Source organism: Haemaphysalis longicornis, unplaced genomic scaffold (assembly GCF_048455015.1).
Source record: "Haemaphysalis longicornis isolate Haplotype H1 unplaced genomic scaffold, Haemaphysalis longicornis Haplotype H1 scaffold_7, whole genome shotgun sequence".
Classification (NCBI taxonomy): Eukaryota; Metazoa; Arthropoda; class Arachnida; order Ixodida; family Ixodidae; genus Haemaphysalis; species Haemaphysalis longicornis.
The window spans coordinates 57,112,525-57,133,715 of record NW_027526422.1 but is presented as its reverse complement, the minus strand read 5'-3'; the positions used below and the strand labels follow the sequence as shown (position 1 = coordinate 57,133,715).

At 48.5% G+C, this 21,191-nt stretch overlaps 1 protein-coding gene across 1 annotated transcript in view; it reads right to left on the bottom strand.

Annotated features, from left to right (window-relative positions):
• LOC144144333 (uncharacterized) overlaps positions 1-21,191 on the bottom strand; it is a 30,639-nt gene that overhangs the window by 1,546 nt on the left and 7,902 nt on the right. Inside the window, exons 4-7 of the mRNA XM_077675732.1 lie at positions 20,974-21,074; positions 17,896-18,001; positions 8,150-8,320; positions 6,220-6,351 (exon numbers count right to left, since the gene is read on the bottom strand). Coding sequence (XP_077531858.1) covers positions 6,220-6,351; positions 8,150-8,320; positions 17,896-18,001; positions 20,974-21,059 — 495 coding nt within the window. The 5' untranslated portion in view covers positions 21,060-21,074. The remainder of the gene's footprint in view (positions 1-6,219; positions 6,352-8,149; positions 8,321-17,895; positions 18,002-20,973; positions 21,075-21,191) is intronic.

The following is a 21,191-nucleotide window of genomic DNA, read 5'->3' as shown; positions in this document are numbered from 1 at the left end:
AGTCAAAGTCAAAATCCAAAATTCAAAAATCTAACTGCTCCTACGGCGTCGGAATGATGCGTTCGAATAGACGTCGGCTTTTTGACGCGAGGGGACCAGGTTTGATTTCGGCCGCGAGAAGCGCTTTTTTCTTGTATGTAGTTTCTTTACTCATTCTTGGTGAGCCCTTTTGGAAACCCATTCTGTCAGTTGGCTTTTCTTCAGTGCGTCTTGTGTGTTATGTTTTGGACTTCGGACTTGGACTTTGGACTTTGAGGACATTGGGTTTCTATCAGAGAAAGCTTCGCGTTTCAACCTTCTTTTACTTCAGCCACAATCATCAACACCGGCAGAGAAAGTTGGCTTTTCTGCAGTGCGTTTTGGGGTGGACGGAAGCCACAGGTGCAGCATAGACAGTTTCGCCTTAAAAATATTGTTTCCTTAGGCACTAGGTATATTAGTAAAGGCATATCCCTCTCCTCTCTCTCTCTTTCTCTTCAATACACCACTAGGGTATCCACATTACGAAAGCCTAAAATCTGCATCTACCTGATGAGTTAACGTGAGTGGATGCTGTGTCGGTCCCTTCAAGCCTCCTTGTCAGTACAATAATTGTCTGGCTTTTTGTATCCGCAGCTAATGTTCACTAACCGCGGAAGTTTTTTCGGTGTCGACTAAGACGCGTGTAGAAGCCGTTATGGCGTGTCAGCGGATATGAGCTCTTCATTTATACAGTCTGATCGTGCATTTACGCAAAAACGGCTCCACCACAACAGATGAGATGCACGGTGCGATGTATCTCATCTGTTGTCGTCGTGTCGTTTCGCTCGGGTAAATGTTCAATGTAGAATACCCCAAACCTACACATTCGTACAGTCGGTGGCAATAACCTGCTGTGGTCGGCCGAAATATAAAGTATGTCAAAGGAGCAATGCTTCGTGCGCATCGCAATTTCCTACGTGCGCAACGCCAAAAAATTACTTGCTCTGGCCATATTTTTGTCATCTACAAGGAACATCGTGAAAAATTAAAAAACATTCCTCCGAGGGATGCTCAGAGGAAGCGAAGCTTGCAAAGTAACAAATCCCATAAGTACGCTGCCGTAAATGATAGTCTTATTCGTCAAAACTATGTGTAATATGACTAGTATGGAATAATTTAATGGGGTTTTAATGCACAGACATTGGTTGGACCGAGCGGTTGAAGTCGCATGGACTGCAGTGAACCAGTGCGAATACCGTAGCTATCCAAACTGCCTAACGGTGACACGGCCACTGTGAGCTATGGTGTTGGCCACGTAAACAGTTCTATTCACGCAGGAGGCGCAGAGTGCATAAGTTTTCATGTTATATTATGATGAATGAGCGTTTATTTTAGAGCAAAGGCGTAAGGGTAAGGGATGGGGTCTCGTTTGTGCAGGAGGCTGCGAGAGGATGCCGCCGTCACACCCCGGTCGACCAGCATAGCTTGATCTTCACGCACGGAGCTAGTCAGCAGCCTCTCCCACTGATCGCGGGAAGCGGTGGAGGTTATTTGGGGAGGTAGAGGTGGAGAGTGCGGGCATTTAGTGACAAAGTGGAAAGTGTCTGTTGGGGTATTTCATGGTTGACAGGCGTTCGGGTAGAGCGTAGGAGCAATCTGGTGAAGTCGTGTACAGTTGTAGTAGGTATCTGTTTGTAGGCGTCGTTAGGAGTATGCTTGTGCGTGCGTGAGGGAGGGGTGTGGTGGAGGATGTTTGTAGCGAAGGTGCTTGTAGTGGGGGAGAGGGGCTTCACTGGTTGTCAATGGGTCGGTGATGATGCCTTCCATGGCTGATGATTCGGATGCTGAGGATGCCCTGCTGTGCATCTCGCGCGCTGCAGCGTGGGCTGCTTCACTCCCTATCAGAATGGTGTGAGCAGGGGTCCATATTATTGTGTTGTACAGTTGAGGGGGAAGTTTTTGCAGAAGGTGAATTCTTGCAACGGGCCTTGTCCACCACGGCAGTGTACGCAGGCCTGGAGAGAGCCGGTAACTATCGTGGGGGATGTTGATTGCGGTGCGTGGTAGCGGCGTGAGCTATGGTGATGAATTCAGTGATAGCGGGAGAGATTCCGCGATACGAGACAGCAGTCATCGTGGTACCCGTGGAGGCGAGCGCCACAATTATGGTGCGACGGTCATGTTGAGTGCACGCAATGTCTGAATATCGGACATGTGAGTCCCTGTAAAGTCTTCTTTGTAGCGTGCGGACACGAGCTAGACTTCTGCCACTATTGTGAGTTGGGTGCATGTGTCTTGTGGTAGGGGTGACGCGAATGCGTTGACATACGGAAATGAGAAGCGGGTGGGGCGTGTCTTGCGCTGTCGGGGTGCCATGTTACAGAAAACCGAGCAGGTGTCATCCTCATGGAGTAAGTTGAAGGCGATGAATTTGAGTCGTGCGTTGCGCTTCAAGGACCTCCGCCAGGATGTAATGAGTACCCAGTTCGAGGAGTTTTTGTGTGGGCCTAAAAGTGGGCAGAGGAAGGGCGGTTTCGTAGGCTTTCCGTATTTTTATGTCAAGTTTTCTCAATTCCGCGGGTTTAAGTTCAACATACGGAGTCCCATAGGTGATGCAGCTAAGTAGTAGAGGTTGCATGATCGTTCAACATTCATTCTTTCGTAGCCCTGTGTGTTGGTAGATTACGCGCTGGATTAGATGAGCAAGCTTGGAGCACTTTTTGTTGAGTTTAGTGATAAGGGAAGCGCCCTCGCCATTCTGATAGAAAGAAAAAGCAAAAATACTGTTACGGGGAAGGTATTGTATTAACCAAAGGTATTTACAAGGGGAAGCCAGAGCAGAGTGTCCAGATTCACGCACGAACCAAGTCGAGAGCGATCGTCGTCGACTTCCTCTTCTAGCTGCTGAGCTCTCATCAGACCCTCTCTCCAGCACAGACACTGACGCATACCCGTCGGCTCAGTACATAGCCGAACATCCCCGTCACAATACGTAAAGTAGGCGCTTTGGGATTGGATCTTCAGATTAGGAGTCAATGGGGGTTCAGGAGATCTACTTCGTGTGCGCGATCGAAGGACCAGGACTTCCCGGCTTGGCAGACTAGCCATGGTAGTACGAGATATGTGTTGATGGTATTTATGGCTGCCTGTAGAGTGTCTTGTGCTCCAACTGACCCTCAGTTTAGTTGAACACAGCGTGATGTCGTCCGCATAGAAACCATGGTAAAGGGTCTGTAATGTAGTCGAGCACTGCGGGTAGATGGAGTAAAGCAATATTGAAGGGGGGATATGATATAACGGCGTCTTGGGATGTGACGTGCGCAGGCGTGCCAAAAAGTGAGGTGGAGTGCGGGCCAACTCGAAGTGTGGCCGTTCGGTTGTGGAGAAAACCCTTGACATAGTTGAACGTTCGATGGCCGCAGTGTGTAGCGGAAAGCTTGTCCAGAATTGCCGAATGGTACACGTTATCAAATGCTCCCTGCACATCGAGAGTCATGATCATTTTGGTATGGCTGCGGCTAAGGTTTTGAATTACTTGCTCTTTGAGTTGTAGCAGCACGTCTTGAGTGTACAGTCCGGTACGAAAGCCAAACATGGTGTTGGGATACTGTTGTTGGGATACTTGGGTGTTGGGATACTGTTCGGTTGTTTGGAGTTGCGTGGAGAGACGTCTATGAACCAAGTGCTCAAAACTTTGCCAACACAAGACGTAAGAGAGAGAGGTCGGAGATGTCAAGTCCTAGGGGATTGTGGGGTTTTGGTATGTGGATGATATCCGATCCTTTCCACTGTTCAGGCAGAGTTTCGGCTTCCCAATGTTCATCGAAAGGGTCAAGCATGGCTTGTATGGTTTCGTCGCCGAGATTGCGGAGTAGTCCGTTGGTTATTCTAGTGTCCTGGGCCGCTGTTTCGTTTTAGAATTTCTAGTTTCTAATAAAGTTATTCGATTGTGTATGGGGAGTCTAGCTCTATATTGCCTTTTCCAGTATAGTTCCTAGAATCATTTGGTGGTTGGTATTTAGATTCACGGCCAAATATCTTCCATCGAACTGATTGTAGGAGTTACTGAAGTGATAAGTCTTAGGTTTGTATCGGTCGGTGAATTTGGTTGGGAGTAATGGTGGTAATGGTGCGTGTCCGTTATTTGTCAATAAGAGTGCGCAGTATGTGCCTTATTTTTCTTTTTGCTTAGCGTACGTTGAAGCTGGTTGCACAAAGATGCCCAGTTCTGTTTCTGCAAGGTTTTGGAGTAGTCTTGCGCTTGTTGGTTGAGGGCAGCAATACGTCGCTGTAGGCGTTTATTGTGCTTTTCTTTACGCCACCGCCTTGTAGGACTCTGCCTGGTTTCTTAAATGTGGAGGAGATGCGTGTCTGTTACCGGGTGTTCTTTCGGCAATGATATTGTCCTCGTGCGCTTCCGCAGTCGTTGCTCGAGTGCATCAATCCATGCGACAAGACTGTCATGTGGGGAAGTTTGTATTTTAAAGACGATAGACTTTCTTGGGCTACTTAAACCCAGAAATTTTTGTCTGTTTGTCTGTCTGTGCGTCTGTCTGTCTGTCTGTCTGTCTGTCTGTAACTCGATTCAGCCACCCGGCCAAAGTAAAATGCTTACTGCGCAATAGTCGTATATACTCACAGCCAAATGTAAACGTCTAAGTCCGGTTTATACGTTCATACTTGTCAACTTTGTTTAACAAGCACCAGACATAATACAAATATAAGACAGGAAATTAGTCATCGAGGGACATTTACAGTGTTCCTTTATTAAAAAATTCCTGGGTGCTTGATTTTCGATAGCAAATGATATTCTACATCTACTGCAGAAAACCGCCACCTCCTGGCGGCATATGAGAAATCACGCGGCAACAGCAAAGAAAGGTTCCACTATCTAGGTTTCACGTTCTGCTTGGAACGCACGTGGAGCACGGCAACGTGGTTGTATAAACCTTGAAGTCGGCGCCTCGATTCGCGCGCGTCCCTGCCGTACTGCAACGCTGGCATCGAGGAACCCCGCCTGTAGCAGTGGAACTTGGTAAATTCAAACCGCCTTGAGAAAACCTTTAGTGTGTTTACCTTGGGATGAGCGCGACGGAACAGAAACAGCATGAGAGGTGAGCGAAAAAGCAAAGGGGGGCATTGCCTTGGCAAATGTCTACAAAGACTATCGTCTTTTGACGACATTTACAACAAAAGGGGCAGATACGAGCAAATTTTTTTTGTTTTGTTTTGTTCCACGTCGCCAAGTGGAAGTTGAACGGATTTGCGTGTTTTGAACAGACCGAACGCGATTATTGGCACCACTCGAGCTGACAGCGCGAGCCATTGTCTTTCTCTTTCGCTGTATCTTTTGTTGCGCTTTCATTTTGCCTTTTTTCGCTCTACTACGTTGTAAAGACGAAATTCCTAAATAGCCCATTGAACGAAAAGAACCAGCGTCTATAACAGAAAAATGGCTTCTTTGGAAGCGTTCAAGGCGTTCCGCGGAGCGAGCTTGAGTGAAAACGGCGGCGTGCGCCAAAGGCGTCTCTGGTAGAAAAACGGCCCCTGCACGGGTTGTTCGTTCCACAACGCGAGCTCGAACTCGGCAGTAGCGAAATGTGGTCATCGCCTCCATATACCACAGATGAAGGGAGCGGAAGAACCCCAAGAGAAATTCACCGTCGTCGTCAACTCTTCCATCACACGGAACGAGCAACGGTGCAACGCGTAGGAGGCAGATCGAAGCCATTCGAAAGCGCTAAAGCATGTCGCAAAGCAGAGCACCTCGAGCGTCAACATTGCGAAGCCCTTCCACAACGCGAGGTGAATAAACTCAGCTCATTCTCTCAGCTAAACTTTCATGCTTTCCCATTTAGAACCCATAATATTTGCTTAGGTTGCCTCGGATTTTTTGAAGCCGTATCTTACTTGCTTCACTTGAGATTCCAGTGATTGACAATTAAAAAAAACACTCGTATTCTCAGTTACGTACTTGTTCTTACCAAATACCTATCAACGTATCAGGTTTTGTTTGCGCTAAACAATGCACACATTTAAACGTCAAGCCACCAATGCTACTAACTAGTTTGAAACGCCTTGCCTATATATACATGTCTACTTCGTGTTCGTGTTCATCGTAAATGTAGAAATGCTTTTGGCTAAGGAATGTGGTTCCCCGGGAGTTGAAAACGGCTTTAAAAATTAAGGTCATGGCGAGAAATTTCCTCGCGAAGTTCCCCTAGCTATGCTTGTAATGTAGAAGCAAGGGCCGCCTACCTTTCGTGGCACCGTATATTGCGTCTCGAAGAAGACGTCCTCGGTGAGGTCGCTGTTACTGCCGCCATTGTAGCGCCTTGTCATGAAGGAATAGTAGTGGCCTTGGATGTATGCTGGCAGCAGCTGGCATATCTGCGTTGACAGATGAATAAGCCATACCGTCCCGACAAAGTCGGCAGGCGTCGTATAGCGCTGCACGAGCATTCTCAAGCAGTCATTTCGTACGAAACGTCGAGACGTTGCGCAAGAGCACTTGCGGTTAAAAAAAAACTAAACCCAGTTCCACCCAGTGTGACATATGCTGAAACAGCTGAGCTGTGGTTCTCTTGTAACGGCGTGAACGTCAACGGGTCCTCGCCCGCGTACGACAGCACCGTCGCCGCGCACATTCTACGGTTCGCTCAACGCAATCGCCAGCTCCACGACAACGGCGAGAGGCTCCCTCCTTTCTCCCTCTCCTATCAGAAAGGAGAGGAACCCGCCCCTGAGAGACGACTGCACCTCCTACCGGAGGGTCCGGGAACTGGTTCCTGCGAAGCCGCGGGCGGGTCTGGGAACCTGCTCCTACGCCTGCGTCAGGCACGACCTTCAACAGACTAGAAAACGCTTGGTTTACGAAAAAGCGTGGTTTTTTATGGCACCGTTTGTTATGCTGCTATAGCAAGTGGGATTTGCTACGCAAACCGTGACGTCTTTTGTGTTTGTGTGCATGCGTGTGCGTGTGCAGCGCTTGTGTGCGTTCAGCAGAATGTGAGGCATTTGTATTTGTTGTGTGAGCACATAAGAAAAGTTTGCACCTATTGAGCTTGATTCCTATAATTTGCGGGAAGTTTTGTATAGCTTCAACATTTTTTGTAGCAACGTACCATATTGAGGTTCAGATCATCTCGAAAAGTACTTGCCGTAGAAATTCTGCTCTGGAGCGCGCTTAGATATTTCAGAACTGCTTGTTTGCAAAAAAAAATCAGATTTGCGAGGAAATGTGCTTTGGCGTGTAATTAACCGCAAATGTTTATTACGCGAAGGAAGGGCCACGACTTCTTTCAAGGGAGAGGGAGATGGTGCTCAGCCAGAGTTCTCTGTTTCCTTCATGCGCAGAATGCATGTGCCACTGCCGACTTAGAAAGGGACTTCCAAATTGGGTCAGTTCAGCAGAGGTAGCTGAACTAGCGTCGCTTTTAATACTCAGTGCTTCAAAACCCTGCTATTTTGTTACTTTTGTTTTGTTCGTGTTCTTTTGTAATTTTTGTTAATTTGTTATTTTTTTACTTTGACTTCACGCACACAAAACACAAGTTTGTTTCATTCGAAAGATTGTTTCATTAGAATCTTACTGATACTACTTTTAGCGTGAACTTCGCTCAAATAAGCTATATAATTAGGGCAAAACATCAAACTCGGGCTTGTTAAAAAGACCCTGCAACACTTTCGATAAACGCTTTCACTCTTTCGTTCGCGTCTGAAAGGACTGCGAACCTTCGCCAGCACGGTTATCGCCAGCAGTTATCGCCAGCCAGCAGTTATCACCAGCAGTTATTGCCAGCAGTTATCGCCAGCACGGAGCGGCACTTCGTGATTTGCTCGTCGCAGCAGATACGCCTTCCGTTTCTGCTTTGTTTTTGTGGCTTTATTTTTTTTTTTAGTTTTTATCGAAAAGCGTTCCTTGCTGCAACGGAAGTAAACCGGCTACATGGTCTCAGTGACGTAATTCGGGCCGTCTAAGAACGTCAAGACCGGGAAAGAGAGAAAATCTTTTGAACGAGTTTCCAAGTTATGTGATGGGCACAGAGCAGTAATTTTTCCTGAGGTACTTTGCGACTCCCTAATCTAAGTACTGGGTGTGTTGGGTGACGACGTTCTGCAAGCATTTAAGATTTTTTTTTAAATGTGAAAAATGTGTTGCAAGGTCCCTTTAAGAACGACGGTGTACCTTCGTGGTGTCCAGAGGTTCACTGACGCACTGGTCCAGGGCATCTGTGTTTCCGTCGTAGACGGTGCCGGCCGGGCAGCTTCGGGCCAGCAGGGACATGGTGATGGCCACCTTCACGTTCCCGCCCGCAGCTTTGATTGGCTCCACCACTTCCTCGTCGATGAGCGTCATCTGCAGTGAACGAAAGCTGTCTCGTTAGTGCGCGACATCCTTCTCGCATTTTGCACGGAAGAAGCATTGAATGACCCCTTGTGAAAACAGGCCGGCGTCCGGCGTCCGGCGTCGCGGCGTCGGTGTCTGTAAAAGTTAAACGGCTGTTGGACAACGCCTCTTTCAAGCGCTCCGTAGCAAGCGCTTTCACTCGATAGTAGCAAAAGTTGGGCGGCTACTCTAGTACACCGCGTATGAAGTGTAGAATCCCATCCGTGGGGTATGTGCTGTCAGCATCCCTATCGTCATCATCGTCTAAATAATCCTGTCATTAAAGGTCAGAACCCCGTTTCGGTCAGCCATGACAACGAACCCTGCTGCCTGTCTTCTCTTGCCTTAACATTTGGTGCCGACAAACCCGGGAAGAAGATCAGGGACCGAAGTGGAGAGCAGTAAGGATGCCAGTGGCAGCAGGCATGTGAGACCCAGAACCGTTTACCACCGACTCACCCTGAGCTACCTGTAACTATGGCTGTCAGCGACCGCATTTGACCACCGACTCCCTCGAAGGCACCCACGCCAACACTGGCGTTCCTACCGCCGGCCTCGAGGGACCTGTGACCAACCAGACCCGACCAACACCGGGCGCGGCCATCCTCGGTGCACCGACGAAAACCGACCGCAACTCGCCTACCGACGCAGACACGCCCTGTCCCGTCCAGTTCACCATGCTTGGCACCAACAGTCCTGCTACCGAAGAGCAAGCTGGTGAGCTGGACGCTCTGCGTTCGTTGCGGAGCAATATCCGTACCGACTTTAAGGGAATTTTGACCAGTAGCGACCGGCTGTTGATTTCAGAATCTTGCGACGTGACGAAGCTGAAGGCTAACTTGGAGAACCTGCAACAAATCAGAAGTGATCTAATCGAATTGGATTCTGATATATTTGACTTAGTTGAAGAGGAAATTGAGCAGGAGTTAGAGGAGGCGGATAGATACACCCTCTGCTTCTTCAGAGCAAACGCTCACCTCCAACATTGGTTACAGTGCCTAAAAAACAAGCAGCCTTTAGACATCAAATCTACATCGTTTTCCGAAATGACCGTCTTCCTCAACACCCCGAGAGAGTTCTTATACTCGTTCGTCGAAAACACGCCCAGTCGCCGAAACGGGGACGGCGACAACCTACCGTCAACCATGAAGCTTGGTGAAGCAGAAACAGTTCCTGTCGAATTGGACGTAGCTCAAGCACCTGATTAAACGCGCATTGAGCCGTTACCAGGTCAGTTTGAGTACATGTTTGTCCCAGACTTCATGTGCGGTGAAGGCTTCCCTGAACTTGAAGCCGTACCGACGAGTGCGTGCCTGCCACCATCCAATGCGTGCCGAGGAAGTCTGCTTGACGGAGCAGGTCCAGAAACTGCGGCATGCATAGACCCTGCTCATGAATACACTGCTACCTCCGGGAAGGGCTCGTGTCAGAGAAAGTGCCGTCGGCCTACAGCCTTCCGTGAATCAACCTCCAACACCGTTGCCTCACTGAAGATTACTCACAAGAGGAAAATGAAGACCAGGAAACCCGTAAATTTCCGATGTAGCCGTCGGCTACCTCTGAAGACCAGGAGCTGCACAAGAAAGTTCAAGATTGACAAGAAGTCGCGGGAGGCCATATTGCCATCTCCTAAGGACATGCACCATCGGCATCAAACCCGTGAAAGCGTGCAGTCTCACCCCCTGGATGCAAGTACCGACCCTCTGCCCTCCATCCCGTTATTACGACGCTCGGCCCTTATCAAGCTGCAACGAAGATTGAGGCACCGATGGAAGAGAAAAGGTACCAGTCCAGCGAATGTCACGTGACGGGTACCGACTTGGACAAGTACAACAAAAGGTTATGACCACGTAATATTGCCCTTCCAATTGTTATCTCGCGGTCGTAAGTCAACGGAGTAAAAGAACTGAGAAGCCATTCGAGCAGACAGGATTGAGCAACCTTTGGCGACAGCGAGCCTTCATCGGAGCGAGCCGTGCCTAATCACCCCGGAAGCCTTCCAGTTCCTGAGCCACCACACTCACGAACTTTCCACTACTCTGTTAACCTTCCGGGCGGGGTGCGAAGTGCTGTGTGACTCGAGGAGCGAAAATGCGCGGAAACACACTTTTGCACCGCAAACTGGCAGTGCTCAGGAGCCCGAGCTTTCGTTGAAGTCTTCGGGCAACCTTCGGCATTCGCTTGACTAGCACTGCTCCGAGAAAGACTTGCTATATATAGTACGGGAACAGCAGCCTCCAACGCTTGAACATTATCGGTACGTAGCTCCAGCAGAAAAGCTCCGGAATGGAAGCTAGATTGCCCACGGTGCGCGGTTTATGCCTGAACCCGTTTGTGGCAGACGCATATTGCGGCGGTGGGAGTATGTTGAATCCCCTCCGTGGGGTATGTGCTGTCAGCATCCCTATCGTCATCATCGTCTAAATAATCCTGTCATTAAAGGTCAGAGCCCCGTTTCGGTCAGCCATGACACCGAACCCTGCTGCCTGTATTCTCTTGCCTTAACATGAAGTAAGAAGGCCGAACAACGCGGCCAAGCGAGCGAACTCATAGGCAGTGTGATCCGGCTTCGTCGTCAACTCTGCCAATACATCGCGGCGGGGGTGAGCAGCGGCGCGACACGTAAGAGACAGATCGACGCCATTCGAAAACGTAAGGTGGAAGCGGATCGTGCATCAAATAGTCTCGAAAGTCCAGAGGACTAAGGTTTTAGCGAACACAAGGCGGAATCAAAGCGTGTCGGGCGTTTCATCCTCCTGAGACCCAGGATGCATTTGGGTGCACAAATCTTTCCTAAACTTTCAGAATAAGGGAGTAGGACTATGAAAGTGAGAAGTTTTAACTGTTTTTCAATAGCTCTCATAGTCTCTGTTCACCGAGATGTCCTATGTATTGGACACTGGGATGCTACCAGGTCCTTTTACCCCGCCGGGCATGTAATGACGTACAGGAGATATCGCACTGAAACTCATCTGCAAAGAAAATTTATTAACTCGAAAGGTAAAGTAGTAGATAAGGAACATAAAAAGAGGAGCTTTCCTCTGCTCAATAAATATTTCGCTGTTGCGTTCACTTCCTGTGGGAAATTTTAAAACGCCGTCTATCCTGTGTGATGGAGAAAAAAAGGCGACATTTGGTACGAAGCACCTCTATCTTCATGTCGCAACCATCTAGTCCGTAACCGGCAGCGTTGGCAGTGTCTGGCGGCCGTGGAAAGTGGCTAGTGCTCTTTTATTTGGACTTTCCTGGAGATGTACTAGCCATTCTTTCATGTCGAAGAGCACTCCGCTTCGTCCTTATTCTCCGTTTTGTCCTGTTTCCTCCCTGGTGCAGCGACGGTACCAACAACAGACTGGTGAAACTTCGAAAAATTGCTTCAGCCGTCTCATCAGACACGCGAGGCCGGTCTCCCAATGGAAAAAAGAAGTGGTTTCACCCACAACCCGCTAAATACCAATAGCACTCGTTTGCTTTTCATAACAAGACCATTGCAAAAGCTCGCTCAAAATCTCCGTGTTAAAGGAGTACTGACACGAAATTTTTATGTTACGTTTTTTTCGCTGCTATGCGTGCCTACCAGCCCACTAATCATAGAATGACAGATTAGACGGTCGAGCGCAGCGTAAACATTCATTTACGGCGTCGTTTATTCGTGCCAGTTTCGGTTTCGACTGAAAAACGCCGAGTGGCCGCCATGACAGCATGTATAACATGACGTCACCATTCTTGCCGTATCGCTGCCTCTCTGGAAGCGCGCGCGAGCGAGCGCACACGCGCGCCCAGACCGGCCGAGGTCTTCGCCGTCGCCACAGGCCCGGGCAGCATGACGTCAGTCCCAAAACCATGACGTGTACACACGCCCGAGCAGCGCGCGCCAACCACAGCCAGCGCGTCGGCTTCGTCACGGGAGCCCCGACGTCGGCAGTTTGGGGCACGTAGCAGATGATGTCACGTCGGCCCGCTCTGGGCTTTCTCGTGCGGGCGAAGATTAAAATGGATTTTAAATATGTTTCGCTGAACGGTTGCTGTTGAAACTTGCTGGGAGATATCTCCTGATGAAAAGGAAGCGTTTTACATAGTTATCTCAGCTTTGAAATTTCGTGTCAGTACTCCTTTAAGTCCGGGCGTCCAACGTATTGGACAGGCAAAATTAAAAGAAGCGCAGAAGAAAGGAAGCGCGCTAACAGTTTAAATTTTGTATTCCGCGTGTATGCTGAAGTTTACTGTAGAACCAAAGATATGCCTTGAAAACAAATTGAAATACGAGAAACAGTATTTATTTCTTCAGCCAACGCAGGAGAACGCCGCGCCGCTGAATGCCGCCATTCTGGAACAGTTTTGGCTGGAATGCGAACGGTGTATTTTCCCCAATGCTGCCTAGATGGCGCCATTTAGTGGACAGCGGGGTTTTCTGGGGATGAATGCTTTGTCATAGGAGTATTACCTCATTCCCTAATGTGCAAAATATTGGACAAATCCTCATAGCCGGGTCTCAGGAGGTCATAAGGCATCAATGCTTTCGAATTCGCAACCCTAGAGAAGTGTTTACGTGCCCTCAGAAATTTTTGTAGCTAGCGTGAGCTGCACTGGCCGAGGTTGAGCAGTTTCGTGTGGCTTCTGAAGAGCCATGCTGCGCATGCGCGAGGACCAGTGACGTCTTACGGCGCACAGCTGGGGCCAGAGCCGCCGCCGCCGCGACTAGATTGTATTGGATTGTTTTGGATTGGATTGGATTCGATTGGATTGGATTGGATTGGAAATCGTTTTAGCGGCAGTGAGCGTGATAATCAGCTAATTCTAGACAACCAGGAGACCTAAGAATAACCAGACCAACCTTAGCTCACGCTACGTATATCTGGTATAGCCGAGCTAAGCCACTGCTAATTTTTTGAGGAAGAGGAGGACAAACATTTTGTTTAAAACTGCGGCTAAGGTGAGGGGTGGCGCAGCGTACATCTTGAGCAGGCGCCTTAGCACCGCTTCTTCGAAGTATGTATTGTAATAATTAGGAACTGCGGACAATCCCTTGTAATGGCTATGTGCCATCAGACATCACAATGTTGCTAGCAGACAATCAGCCGCACGTGTGAACGAAGCAGCAGCTCGGTCTGCGCGGCTTGAGGTGTGATCGTTTGTCGTCTCTCTCTTTCTCTCTCTCTCTCTCTCTCTCTCTCTCTCTCTCTCTCTCTCTCTCTCTCTCTCTCTCTCTCTCTCTCTCTCTCTCTCTCTCTCTCTCTCTCTCTCTCTCTCTCTCTCTCTCTCTCTCTCTCTCTGCGGTTCTGGACCTCTGCGACCATCTGCATCTACCAGTAAATAAACCCCCTTTCAGTATTTTTAGTTCAGAGGAGGGTGGCCGCACAGTTTCCAGAAACCTCCCAGCACCAAGAGGGCCGACGAATGAGGGGTATACGCCGGTGAGCAAATTATCGTACTACGCGCACTGGTCAGCAAGTTCGTAGATGGTGGTTTTTTTTTTTTTTTACTCTTTAGTAAATTGGGTCATATTTCACGCAAAACGTGATAACGATTCATGCATTCATGACTGCGTACATACCAGAATAGCCGCGATTGGCTAACAGTAAATTGCAGTAAATGGAGCCGAGCGTCCTCGTTCTCGCCTTCTTCAAACGGTGTACCAGAGATTGTATTTGTCTCCAACATTAAACACTGACAGCACCATCACATAGCGGCCGCGAACCAAACGACGAGTTCGATCGGCAAGGGCAACAGCATAGCAAGTTTATTCAGTCGATTAGGCAGGAGGCAGTGCGTTTAAATTGCTGGCCGCACGCACTTTTTCAGTGTGGGGCCAAACACAAGACACGTCGACAAACGGCCAATAATTGCAGTTTGGCGGAGGCAAAAACAGCTACTTCACGAGTTTGGCTAGAAGCCCGCTCGTTGGAATGTACATGTTTGTTTTATAGTTGCAAGCTCCAGAAATCTTTAATAGGCGAGCCGTGGCGGAAACAAGGCGGCCGATGGGCGCTGTTCGTTCCGTTCCAACAGTGCAAATATTTCGCTGCCAACAAAGGCCAACATGTTACCGGACGCTATGATAACTGATCAGAACTGTGGCGGCGCACGCACGGCACCAGCAAACTTTATCCTGGACCTCCTGATTGATTGATTGATTGATTGATTGATTGGTTGATTGATTGATTGATTGATTGATTGATTGATTGATTGATTGATTGATTGATTGATTGATTGATTGATTGATTGATTGATTGATTGATTGATTGATTGATTGATTGATTGATTGATTGATTGATTGTAGGGTTTAACGCGCCGACGCTACACAGGCGATGAGGCGCGCCGTAGTGGGGGCCGAAATCTCCAACATGGACATTCTGTCAAAGAAGTCCTCAAAGCACTTCAAGGGGTCATGGAGACAAAATATACCTCGTTCGGTTTGAAAAAAAAAAAACTAGACTTTGGTAGCTCACTCAGCTCCATTCAAGCCGCGAAAGAAGTTTCTTTGAACTAAAAACGCAAGACACAAAAATACAGGCGAATTTCGCGCCACAGTGACGTAATATGGGCAGGAGTGACGTATTATGGGCCGGTACTGAAAACATTTTCGCCAGTGGGTTAATTGCGCGTTTACATCCAGGTGTGGCGATCAAGCGAAACTGGAGGCCCAACCACGATCGCCCAGTCATGATTCTCGGCGGTGACGTAGATCGGCGGCTGCCAATGGCACGAACAAGAGTCTGTGACGTCATAGAAATATCACTGGAAAGTGGCGGGGGAGTCGACACTGTTGAATGTGTTTTCTTTAATATCGCGATTATTTGTTTTAAAAAGTTCGCAGTGAATTGGTATTGTTGTAACGGGACAAAAAAGCCTTTCTAATGAACCAGACTTGTATTTTGTCTCCATGGCCCCTGCAAGTCTGCTTACGTGCTTGTAGGCAAACGCGTTATGGCTACCCTTGTAATACTCGTCAGGTCTATTCGCTGCTACATCTATTCGCGTCTCTTTCTCTACTTTCGTTTCTTCGTCTTTGGCGCTAGTTACTTCGGCCAGAAGACTGCCTATGCTTTACATGACAGCTTCCTCAGGACCAGAGTGTTCATTGGACGCCGCGTGCGCTTAGCTGAAATCCTGGTCGCACTAGGTCAACTCCGGGTCCGCCGCTGGCAAAGTGCCCATGCAGCGTTATAGTAACGGCACTCGGCTTTTACACCCTGGAGTCCTGCGTTCATATCTCATAAAACTCCAAAGTAGCAAATTTTCTTTTCAGTATAATCATTCGACTTTATCCAAATTAATCCACATACGTACTTTCGCACAAATTTCGACATTTCAAGGTTTCCATACACTTATCGTTTCCTGCACCGTTTTCTGTACCGAACAATGCCGCTTTCTCACGCAAGGCTGCTGTTATCTTTATCTTTATCTTCATCTTTATCCTGGTTATGTCCACTGCAGGACGAAGGCCTCTCCCGAAGATCTGCAGCCACGCCTATCGAGTTCCTGAAGGCCGATAGTGAGATTGTACAATCATTTGGAGGGTTTTAAATGCAGAGCATTTCAGTAACTCACGATGTCACCCGCGTTGACGTCTGTAGTCCGCACCGCACCCCTCCCTACTATATAAAAAAAATACTATCCGGCGCCCGGTTTCGATCCCTCGACCCTGCGGGCGGAACGCAATGTACATGGTGGTCTACCCACAGCGCCACAAAGCCGACACAGAATGGGACACTACGAACGCGCCTTATATCGTTGACTCATTCAAATTACTGCTGACGAGCGCTCTCTCGTCAGCAGTTGCCACAAGTGCAACAACATTAACATAACGCAAACTACTTGACGTCGTGCGCCCCCGGAAATGCTCTGCATTTGATCGTACCCCTCGCGAGGGGGATGTTTCACTGCGTCTTCTCTCGGTCGCGGGACCCGTGGCGCCATCTGGCGGAGGCGCGGCACAACTCGTAGCACTTTCTTTGAAAAAGCGCCTCGAAAGCGCGGCAAATATGAAATAGGGATGACGCGCTTTCCAGGCAATCCGCCGACGCGGCTGCTTTGTGTACAGACTCGGCGGTGAGCGTCCCGGGATTCTGGTGCCGACCGAACCCCATTTTTTTGAAGTTGCTATCAAAAAGCGTTTTTTTTAGCAAATGTACTCAACCAGGGTTTCTAAATCCTTGTCTGGTAAGTAAATGCTGTTTTTTGTCCCAGGGAGCCTCACCTAGCACGGTTGACCCTATCTAGTACAGCCTTCCCGTGGTATCCGGTGACGTTATGTACCGGACCAGGCAGCATTTCGAACCTGGTACAACGTTCTAGAGGCGTAGAGTGGAAAGTGCATAGAGCGCGCAACGAAAGCGGCTGCGCTTCCCCCCGCGCTTTCTTCTCCCCCTAAGAGCTTCCCCCTTACCTAAGGCTGCTAACCTAACCACAAACCAGGCCCACAAAGGAACTCGCGCAGGGCCCGTATGCCAGGCCAGGCCCGTTTAGCGCTATTGAGCCCGTGCAGTACTTGCACCCCCGCTCCTCCTGCCGAATGTTCGCGGTGCCGTGTCAGTCCACTCCGCTGTCCGCTTACCTCCGCGGCAGGACTTCATCGGGAGTGAGGGTGCGCTTCCACCAGTTCGCACGGCCTTTACGCCTGACTCTGCGCCGCCGCCATATCCTGCTAGAGGACATGCCTCTCCTTGGAAGTAACGATGCCGTGCGACTCGTGGCACTTCCATCAGCAGCCAGCCTCTCACAACTGAAGATACGCTGTAGTGGGAGAAGACGCGAAATAGACGGGCAAGATCTGGCGCGCGGCACACGGCGCCTGGTAGATTTGAACCCCGTGGCCTTCCGGTGCTCGCAATAGAGGTAGACTACCGACTGCTTCCAGTGACCTACGTCTTCTTGAAGAGTTGCTATTTAACGATCGACAGAGCGCATCTTCCCGTTAGTAAGCATGGTTCAGGGAAAAATTGGTACAGAAATCGTACTGTCGCACGCGCTGCTTTTGAGTTATGTGGTAAGGCGTTGGGCATGGGTAAATAAGTTGAAAATACTCCGCTGCGCTGTAAGAGTGAACAAAAAAGTGTCTGACACTCCACAGGAAAATTCAGCGTACGTAAAAAGCGGTCAGTAGGGAAAATGTCTTGTGTACATTATTACGCGAGCACGGGCATTTATCGGCGAGTACTTCACGCGGCAAAAATGCCTAAGCATGAGAAAGAGATACGAGTTCCCGAACGAAATAAATATATCTGCTTTAGGCCTCAGAGCGTAACTGGATGGAAACGTCTTATTTTCCTGGACATCGAAGCCGCCATATGTGCTCGGTGCACTAAAAAGTTTGTACTATATTAATTAAGTCTGACAAACAGACCGTTACTCAAGCGAGCCAGCATTTTCAGAACCATTCAGCCTTTATTTTAGCTCCCTGCCTTCCTCCCTCACTCACTCAGTGATGTTATCTTTGGCTTATTTACCTGTAGTCAGCTAATTAACGTCTCGCGTCGCAATAGCAGCCTAGTTGCAGAAGATTGCGCGATGAATCTGTGCAGGACGAGGAGAGTCGCACTCACCAGCGGCTTTTCATTGAATCGACTCAGGTAGAAGTTGGGGAAGTACGGGTTCGTGAAGGTCTTGGTGAGTCCAGAAACTTGGTATAACACGGTCATCGAGCGTAGTCTGGGAAGTGAAAAGTAACATAAATCTCTAAACACAACTTCTAAAGCACTATTTATTGGGAAAGCTATAATTGTTATTAGCGTGGAAAATTATGTAACGTTTCTGTAGCAGTGCATTTTGGTGGCATTTTGGTTAGAAAGGAGGGATAAAGATCCTGTCTCAGTTACAGAGCTTTAATTCGTGAATGTTTTCAACGCCTCGTTAGTATGGCCGCAAAGAACTAGATTGGGACGTGATACATGTAGCTGTAAACCCAACGCACCGCATAAGCAAATATTTAAACCCAGTTGCACCCGGAGTGAAATCTGCTGAAACATCAGAGCTACGGGTTGTCTTTTCGAATCTTCCGTTTGGCTTCGGCTTCTTTCTTGTGCGTAACGTCAGAGCTAGTGTCACTAGATAACACACAGAATACCGTCATTGAGGCACGCAAGTGAGCAACGGCGGTCATTTTTATGTTTATCAGTGTTGCCAGATTGCCGCTTCTGCGGCCTCACCGCTAACTTTGACGGGGTAATTTGTAAACAAGACTGCCGAAGACGCAGCAACACGTCATCTTCGGACACACTTCTGCAGCTGAAAGGCTGCGAAGCGCGTTATCTTTGATTTGCGTTCGAAACGACGCCTATCACGCGCAGCCGCAGAGCAGGCAGGAACAAGCTGAGACTACCACAGTTGACCGACAGAAAACGCATAAGCAACAAAATGGCGGTGCCCATGAACCTTCGCAGTGTAAACAAATGTCACGTGATGCGAATTGACCAATGATCATGGCGGCGACGGCACGGAACAATAGGAGAAAATAGTGCCGATACTCTGTAGCCTCATCCAGTTACACTAGTTAGAGCCATCTTAGCGGTTAATTGTCGTATAACGTGTTTCCGGATAGTTGCGATAAAACAAAAGTTACAGCCGTCCGTTTTCTGTAACCACATTCCCTCCGTATACGGTCATGCATTGACAGTAGACTAATTCTGTAATGTTTACAATTCCACTGGGAAGTAAATAATTGTGACCAGTAATGGAACTCGGCGCAATGGTAGGGTCGTTTTAGCGACTAGTTGACATACAATTTTTTTCCCCGATACTTTCGATATCACAAGAGTTAGAGCGTTTTCTGTAACCACACTCCGTTCGCACAGGGCCACGCTTCACTACAAAATGGGCAATGTGGAAAAGCCAGTTTAAAAATACCAAGCCTCGTAGACATTTTCCCAGGGCCAATACAAGCCGTCTTTATATCAAAATGTGAAGGCCCTAGGACAGTATTTTATTTTTATGAATTTTTTATCTACTGGGGACCGGTTTTAGCGCGGCGGAGAAACCTGCTCTGGGGAAGCGGGACACGATACCAGGACGTACTGTCGTCAAGCCTACATCCCTGGTACAGCTGTGTTGGTAAAACTCGCCAGTTTATTTTTTTATTCGCATCAAGCTGCAATTGCACGCGAATTTCGCGCGTACCATCAATTGCACTGCTCGAGATCTCACCAGTTGGCTTACTTCCCGGCGGCATTCTAACAACTGCTTTCCCATATCCTGAACCTGCTACATACAGATGTCCCTATTGTCGTAGCCGGTAGCCTATATACCGTATTTACTCGATTCTAGGCACCGCCCGATTCTAAGCCCCCTCCCCTACTTTCGGGGGAAAAAAATTGAAAAAATTGTGCCTGCGAATCTAAGCACCGCCTCGTGTAAGCAGCCATCGCCAGGTGGATTTTAGACGAGTGTAAGAGGGCCCGAGTTGACGTTGTGGCCAAGTCATTTATGAAGCTTACAATTACAAACCACTTCCATGGAACAGAAGACGACCTGCCGGGGATGCTGAGAGCGGTGGCCCAAGCAGCATAACGCAGTCGAATGGCAGTGTGAGGGTGACTGAGTATCAGAAGTAGACAGTGGATTCACTGCCTGTACCTATCTTTCTTTTGAATATTTGCAAGTAAAACATTATTCCTTGCGCCCGTCTCGTCGAGACATGGCCACGAAAAAAAAAACTGGCGGGGAGGGGGGTAATATAAGTTTTTAGAATCTAAGCACCCCCCCCCCCCCCCCCCCCATCGAAATGATGAAAAAAGGGGGTGCTTAGAATCGAGTAAATACGGTATTTCCCCCCACGTTAGGCATAGGAGCAACTAACACTGGCAGAATGACCAGAGCTGGACCGACAATGCAGTTGCGATACAGAGTAAGTCACCGTAGCTTTCATAAGTATCACACTCCCAACTGCGGGTGGTTGGAAGCAGGCTTGTGTATGCGGATTCGTGATTTCTGCGCGCGAAGATCTCCCGCGTTAAAAGAAACATTGGTGCGCGTGTATCCCTCTTGAAAGGAATGCGCGTACAAAAACAACGTTTTCGCAAAGCTGGCTTTTCGCACTAACGTCAAATTACCCTGAGCCTTTATTATGACGAAACTCGTGATTTGAAGCAACACTGTGTTTTTCTACTTGCCTATGTGCGAAGGAAAACACAGTTTTGATTCAAGTCGGGGATTGTGTGATATAAATTTGGGGCAGGGTATTTTTCTTGCCCGGTAAGAAAATATACAATCCGCACAAATTTCGGGCCGGTTATCACGTCTCAGTAGGCGTCCTTCATTTGTGAATACACTTGGTAAACGCTTCTCGCCAAAAAAAGGAGGTAGTTCGATAAGAAGTGAATATATATTACGCTGTGTAACTCCATACGTGTTCATAGACTGTGTCATCATCGTGGCACTGAAAGCAGACCAGGCGGATACATTAGGCTACAGTGTTCTCGAAATTCATTCGAAACCATTTGTCCGAGAGAGAGAGAGAGAGAGAGAGAGAGAGAGAGAGAGAGAGAGAGAGAGAGAGAGAGAGAGAGAATACGACGCACGGAACCATTTCCGAAACAACAGCTTGTTATCATGAGTTCCTTATCGAAATCATCGTCAATATCCTTATAGTCCTGAGAACAGCGCTGGTTGCCACGCCAGCTGCTCACCTGCCGACCTTGATGATAAATTCGGTCAGGGACTGTCGGTCGCCACTGTAGGTGTCGTAGCGAAGCAGCCCATGGTACTCGTCCATTTCTTCCGACAGGTGCTGCATTAATCGAGACGTTTAACTGGGCGCAAAATGCAACGTGTTTCTAGTAAAGTAGACCTACTGAAATACTACGAGCTATTATCACGTGTAATTCTACGTGGCTTTACCAAGCGA